The sequence below is a fragment of the Gossypium raimondii genome, chromosome 8 (assembly GCF_025698545.1).
Source record: "Gossypium raimondii isolate GPD5lz chromosome 8, ASM2569854v1, whole genome shotgun sequence".
Taxonomy (NCBI): Eukaryota; Viridiplantae; Streptophyta; class Magnoliopsida; order Malvales; family Malvaceae; genus Gossypium; species Gossypium raimondii.
This window is the reverse complement of record NC_068572.1, coordinates 10,907,357-10,914,747: the sequence shown is the minus strand read 5'-3', so window position 1 is coordinate 10,914,747 and position 7,391 is coordinate 10,907,357. Positions and strand designations below refer to the sequence as shown.

The 7,391-nt window shown below is 38.0% G+C and overlaps 1 protein-coding gene across 1 annotated transcript; it reads right to left on the bottom strand.

The window, feature by feature from the left end:
- Positions 1–3,659: 3,659 nt before the first annotated feature.
- On the bottom strand, positions 3,660–7,031 carry LOC105790782 (protein TRANSPORT INHIBITOR RESPONSE 1). Its single transcript, XM_012618533.2, has 3 exons — positions 6,301–7,031; positions 4,956–5,451; positions 3,660–4,880 (listed from the first exon to the last, which is right to left on the bottom strand). The coding sequence occupies exons 1-3, from the start codon at positions 6,765–6,767 to the stop codon at positions 4,083–4,085; spliced, it is 1,761 nt and encodes a 586-aa protein (XP_012473987.1). The 5' UTR covers positions 6,768–7,031; the 3' UTR covers positions 3,660–4,082.
- Positions 7,032–7,391: the final 360 nt, after the last annotated feature.

Below are 7,391 nucleotides of genomic sequence, written 5' to 3'. Positions count from 1 at the left end.
CGGAAAAGCAACATTTTCTTCTCTAAAGGGGTCGACGCGTGTTTAAGCTCCTAGATCAGTGAATTGCTTGGCTTTCAAAAAGTCCAAAATCTTGAAACTTATTTAGGCACCCTCTACTCCATGACAGGGTCACAAATAACACCTTAAATTTCATAGTGGAAAAGGAAAGACAGAAACTACAAATGTGGGAAGCAAGGAAGTTATCCATTGCCGATAGAGTTATGCTAGCTCAATTCATCCTTCTTCTAATTCTGAATTATTTTATGCAGTCGATGTTGATCCCTAAAGAAGTCTGTGCAAAGATCAAACATATGGTCGAACAATTTATTTGGGGTTGTTCTGGAGGGCAATAGAAGATGGCTCTAGTTGGGTGGGATTCAATTTGTCAACCACGCTCGCATGGTGGTCTTGGGCTTCGACATTTGCATGACCAAAACACTTCCTTTCTTATGAAGATAGGATTTAATCTTCTAACTAAGGATAGTGCCTTATGGGTATGGTTCTTCGTGCGAAGTATGGTATGAGAGATCGGTTACCAAAATCCATTGCCAGATCTCACAACTTGCACCTTTGGAAGTCTTTGTCTAAGGTTTGGCCCTTATTCCGTGAGAGCTTCGCATGGTCAGTTGGTAATGGCAATAGCATTTGCTGTTGGAAAGACTTTTAGATCCCAGTTGTGGGCCCCTTGGTATCGCATATCCCTGGGCATGCTAATCTTGATTTGGATTGCTATCTCAATGAAATGGTCTTGCCAAATGGAGGTTGGAACCTTGATTTGTTTCAGGTTTGGTTATATAAGGAGGTGATTAATCATATTGTTTGTATTTTTCCTCTTCATCCTTCTTCGGGTACAGACAATATTATTTGGACCCACACGACTTTTGGTTCCTTTTTGATCCATAGCTTCTTTTTGTCTCTCAAAGAAAGTTCTTGGAATCATATGGATACCTTCTGGAAGTATAGCTGGAAATACAATGGGCCACAAAGAGTTAAATTTTTCCTTTGGCTAGCCTTTAGGCAAAGGCTTTTGACTAATATGGAGAGAACTAGATGGGGGATTTGGCATAATAGTTCTTGTCCTGTTTGTGGTTACAGAACAGAGGATACGTTCCACGTGCTTCGAGATTGTTCGACAACAAAGGAAGTATGGCTACTGGTGTTACCTTTTGATAGTCAGCAACATTTTTTTTCTGGATCTCTACAGGAATGGTTGACTTCTAATCTTGCATGTCACGTACAGTTGCCTGGACGTGGAGTAATTTGGTCTTGCCTCTTCGGATTAATGGTGTGGCACATCTAGAAGAACAACAATCTATTCATCTTTCAGGATATTACTTGGACAACTCTCGAAATTGTTAAGGTTTCTCTTAGTTGGGCACAATAGTTTGAATTAAGTCACAAAAGCTATCAGCATTCCCATCAAGCTAATGGTTCTCAGACTTTCATAAGGAATACGTGGGCACACTTGTTCACTAACAAGGCAGTAGCTTTTGGTAATAGTAGTGCTTCTATTGGAGGTGTTCTACGAGACCAACATGGGAACTGGATTTTGGGTTTTAATCACTACTTGAGACGATGCTCAGATTTCGAGGCTGAGTTATGGGGAATTTTAGATGGTCTTCTAGTTTTGCTTAGCCAAGGATTCAGAAGGGCATGATTCAATTGGATAATATGGAGGTGGTTAGGGTTTTACAAGAAAGTTGGTGGACAGATTCTAGTATTATAGTGCTTAGAAGGATTCGAAGAATTTTGAGAGTTAAAGGGCAGTGGTGCATTAGACATGTACCTAAAGAACTTAATCATGATGCGAATTGTTTGGCTAAGATAAGTGTGCCCTGAATGAAGTTTTAGAGCTTATTCAACAAGATAAGGCTAATGATACTTTTGTTCAATTTATTTTGATGTAATTCTGTTTTCTTCTTTATTACCAAAGTTTCCTAAAATTTAGCAAATAAGTAATATGAAATAATTAAAAATCATTTAATATTATATCTTCATAATTGAAATATAAATACTAATATCAAGTAATTAGAGCGCCAAATGGCTATGTATAAATTGCACCACATTGGATACACATATAGGATTTTAATTAATATCAAATATTTGAATTTTAAAATGATAAATATGAGAATTAAAATTATTTTAGCTATTAAATCAAAATAAATGGTTCTAAGTCTTAGATTTTGTATTTATCTCACCTTTTAAAATAAAATCAACAACACCCAATTTTTCTATTCTTTTTTTTCTTTTCATTGAGTAATTAAAGTATCAATGTGAAAATTTTTGAATAACTTTTACTTTCAAATTTAATTTCTTTTTTTAATTAAGAGTGGAAAGCAAGATAATAGGGTTACTAAGATTAATCAATTTTTCTTAAAAAATAATTTATAAGTCTTAAAATTATTTATTTTGATATTAATAACTAAGATTCTTTTATTCTCATTCTAAAAGAAATTTTCATTTTATAATTATAACGTAATTTCATACTTATTCCTCAATACTATTTCATCAATCCGAAAATGTAATATCATTCATATGGAATAATTATTACAATCTTCCACAGTAAAGAAAACACGTGGTAATTGTTTATTTAAGGAAGTTGAATTGCATCGACTATGGTGGTTTCTGTTACAGTAGTAGACGACATTAAAGAACCTTTCTACCTGGTTTTTTGGTTTTTAATGTTAAATATAAGTGAGGGAGGAGGGAACACTTTTTACTGAAGTGAACCCATCATAAGTAATTGATGTCCTGTCGTGGAGACAGTGTAAGCATCAACGAATTTGACCCTCTCATCTCATATCATCATCAGCCCTGTTAAACAGTTACAATAATAGTAATAATCAGAGCGATGAAATCAGCATTCCGCCACCCACAATCATAAGTAGCACACAATATGAACTAACCACGAATTATTACCATTCTATTTCCACCTTAATTACACCAAAACGTGTGGCCAATGACCATCATCATCACTCAATTCATTTCTTAAATACTTTTTAACCTTTGGTTTTGTTTGGAAAGTATAGAGGTAAACTAAGCATACAAAATAAAGCAGGTGGGGGGAGTGTAGAATAAAAGAGAGCGTGAATAGAAGCAAAAGTTGTGGACGTTAACCAATGTCACAGAATCTATCACGTGGCGCAACAGTCGAGGCCAAGGAGGAGGCTCATATATTTGAAGATAAGGGATTGATAATAATAAATTATAATAATAATACGGTGAAAGTTACCAAACATACATCATCTCAGTACGGGACCACCCTCTGCTGCTACAACTTTTCTTTTTCTTTTACTGATTCCACTGCCTCAGTAATATTCGAATTTTAGAGATGGGTAAATAAATATATCATAAATATCTACTGTTGGATTGCTTTCATTATCGTAATGCATCTCTCTTTCAAAAAGTCTTTCTGCTTCTTGTTGTAATGCAATAGCCTGTTTGGGAACACTAAGAAAATGGGAGGGGCTCATCTTTTAGCAGAGAAAGGCAGCCTTACACTTTTTTTTTTTGGAAAGACTCATTCAAGCTTTGACAATACCTTCGCATGCATTGTTTGGTCCAATTCTTGTCTTTACAACTGCATGGAGGTGTAATAAGAGCAACTCAAGCACCCACCATACTGATGTCAATGACCAAAATATCATACATAGAGAGGATGAAGGCCGAATACTCTCAACTTTTATTACTCCATTAAGGCTAACAATGACAACATTAAGTCCACTAGATGATTACTACCCCCAAAATAAAAGGCGACAGAAATCCATAAACATCCAAAATTCTATAAATTGTATTAGATGGTAACAATGGGGAAACAAATAAAACCTTTGATTGATACACAACAACCGGAGTTTCCATCTCTTTATTAATTCGTTACGTGGTGTACCCGATAGCTCAGGCAAGGGCGAAATGTATGGCAATCTAGCTCTCAAAGCCTTGAACAGCCTCCATATTATGTTCCCACTCCAATCATGTCTGGATTAGGCTGCATAAAACTGAACCGGGAACAATGAGTAACACAAGGAACATGTACCTGAGACATTCATTCTTGAGATCAAACGAGCTGAATCCGAGGAGATTTCTCATGAAAGCCTCAATCCAGAATCTTCATCCATTGTCCAAACAAAAGGAGGCATGTCGAACCTTGGCCCTGCAATGGACCTATATATGTAGAGCTTATCAACTGGGCAGTTCTCTGGTCTTGAATCAGGAGGTCCCCTCTCATCTATAACTTCAACATTCAACCTTGGCATCTTCTGACCTAGCAGCTTACATGCTGCGAAGCTCACAGCGCAAGAAGACATCCAAAGGGATCGCATTGTCTCCAGCTTTGCAGCATTGGCCAAAAGAGCCTTGTCACCAAAGGGGCAATCTCTGATCTCCAGTTTCCGAAGGCTTTCACACCCGGAAAGCACATGATGTAGTCCCAAATCACTATCTCCTGCAAAAGCCACAGACAGCATCTCAAGCTTCTTCGCGTATGTCCCAATATATTCGAATACACGATCTGTAAGAAGACCAGAGAGGGAAAGACGCTTGAGATCCTTGCAGTACTGAACAATGGCTCCAAAACCAACATCAAGTGGCTCGAGAGTCAGGTAATCAGCTGTTTTAGGCTCAATTATACAAAGGCGAAACCTTGTGAAGTTTGGACGGTTCCGAGCAATAGTAACTAATGCCTCATTAGACATTCGGCGGCAGAAGTACAATACTGATTGTAGCTTGGGACAACCCAAAGATACGGCAACAAGGCCCCGTTCTGTCAAGGACACATTTGGCTCTGCACCAAATGGATCAGATGGAAACACACGTAATTCCTGCAAGTCCTTGCAACTAGATGCAAGCACCTCAAGCCCACTATCTTCAATGTAATCAAGTACCTGTGAACATAACCTACGTTAAGAACGAAAAACCAGATGCAAATAAATAAACCAGCAATACCATAATAAGCTTACCAATAGGCGCTGCAAATTCGGACAGTGGCTTACAAGCTTGATAAGATCAGGACTTTGTATAGTAGCATAGCTCAGGTTCAGTGATGTTAATTTTGAGCAGACAGGGTAAATGGCAGGAAGGTAATCCGGGACCACATCCCAAAATCCAGACAAGCTCTTTAGTTCCTTGCAACTAGAAAACACTCCGGCCAAATCTGAGTAGACATCTGGCCGTACATCAGCCGTGTAGGTGCCAGTACCGAATTCAACCAGCTGCGGTGCATGACGTAAAATGTTGGCAATCTTATCCAGGGGCACTGCACGGTTGAGCCGGAGAGTCTTGAGGTTAGTACATCTACCCACCAGTCGTTCCAACGCTGAAAAACTAACTTCATCAGACCCTAAGCAAGAAATGTTAAGGGACACCAGTGATGTGTATGTTTCGGGAAAATGACTGAGCCAATGCGCACTCAAATCATCCACTTCACAGTCTCGCAAGTCCAGCTCTTTCAGATTCCTACATCAGAAAGCAGATTGATTTAGAGAAAATAAAAATGAAAGCTCAAATCAATTGCTACCAGCGTTGAATCCAAGAACACCAATGTTGAACAAAATTACAAGTTCATTACTGTCATTATCATTGAAAACGACTTGATTACAAGGCTAAAGTTACTTTTTTTATATATACAATTGAACTTGCATCAAAAGAAAATTAAAGTAACATAAATCTTCACAGCTCTCTAATAAACCAAAAACAACCAAATAATTGTAGAATGATAAGAAAAAAAAAATAAACCATCAGAATCTTCGGTAATAGCTATGGAAAAATTATTCCCTCAATCCCCAACTCAGCAAAAAGTTTACCCAAAGAAAAATATTATTGGTTTATATAAACAACAAATCACGAGAAAAGGAATATAATTAAAGAGCATAAACAAGTCCCATTTCACATGAAGAAACCATCCAAAATAGTGAAAACAATACTCAAAAACGAATCTGCTGATATCAAACAAAACAAGGTATCGAAGAGGTAAAAAAGAACATGTGATTTTCATTAGATATTCTTAAAAAGAACCCCCATTTGACCTCAGATCTGAGAAAAGCAAGAGCTGAAATAACTAAGACAACTAGAACACGAGACCAAACTCCTAAAAGTTCTTCACATCTTTGTTTTAAAAAAAAATAGTTCATGGGAATGAATAAACACTAATCAAGAAAAATGTAGCTAAAACCAAAAACAAATTGGGGAAAAGCTCTACTTTAACTCCCACAAAGATGAAAACTTCAACTCCTTTTCTCAGCTCAAAATGAAAACAAAAAAAAAATCCCGAAAAAGGAGAAATGAAAAAAGTTTCATCAAACTCACTTGCAGCTAGCAGCAATGACAGCGAGACCATCAGTTGAAAACCCTTCACAAGAAGAAAGCACCAACACTTTGAAGTTCTTAAACGACTTAGCAATAAGCTCCAAGCTTTCGTCGGTAACGACCATCCTTTTAAGTCGAATCTCTTCGAGCCAAGGATAAGCTCCAGCCATCTCCTCGATCCAGGGAGACACGTAACCTCCCCATCCGTCCGGCACCAGATTGAAATCCGCAAAGTGCGGTTTCCCTTTCAACTCAATGGATCTAAACTCGGGGAACCGTCTGATCACCATCCTCGGGCTCACAGCGTAACAGTTCCCCACAAACACTTTCCTCCGGCACCAACGCTCGATCTCGTACCACGATTTACACACCATCGACACCGCGTTCCGGTCTTTATCTGATTGTATGAATGAGAACACATGCTCCAGCACCTCGTCTGGGAACGAAAACGCCATTTTCTTATGCATTAATTAAAACTCGAAAAGAAGGAAAAAAGAAAACACACACACGAAAAAAAGAAAAGAATGAAGGCTTTTGATAGGAAAGGATGAAATTTTTTTATCTCGATTTTGGTATTGGGTTTGGGTAGGATTTGCGTTTACTTAAGGCTTAGAGTTTGTTTTTTGAGATCTGAAACGCCATTAACGAAGCTTATAGGGGGAGCAGAGGCTGGGAGGGAGCTATGGAGAGAGAGAAAGAAAGTGAAGTCAAAGACAGACACAATGGACGAGAGAGGATAAGGATTTTTATTTTTGTGTTCGTAAGATGGTTAGATTTTAACCATGGTTAAATTAGTCATGAAAAATAAAGGACAAGCGAGAGAATTTCAATTTTTTTTTTTGGGCGTGTGGGGGCTGTTTAGATACTGATGGGCGATTAGGAAAGTAACACGTAGTGATGGAGAGATGCGGGCCGTAGGATAGACGATGAGAGCCAGAGGTTCTTATCCGTCGGCGACTAAGGGGAGCCGCATAAAACGGGTATATGGAAGAGATGTGGGGCAGTGGCACAGCAATAGCAACGAGTTGGATATTTATAATTTTTTTCATAAAATTTATAAATTTCATTTCATTTATCATTTGTATTACCTT

Excerpts from the sequence above, each read along its gene's own strand:
- LOC105790782 (XM_012618533.2), bottom strand. The coding sequence starts at position 6,767 with ATGCATAAGAAAATGGCGTTTTCGTTCCCAGACGAGGTGCTGGAGCAT. Across the intron at positions 5,452-6,300 it reads GTCATTGCTGCTAGCTGCAA|GAATCTGAAAGAGCTGGACT; the intron begins GTGAGTTTGATG and ends TTTCTGATGTAG. Across the intron at positions 4,881-4,955 it reads CGAATTTGCAGCGCCTATTG|GTACTTGATTACATTGAAGA; the intron begins GTAAGCTTATTA and ends TTATGTTCACAG.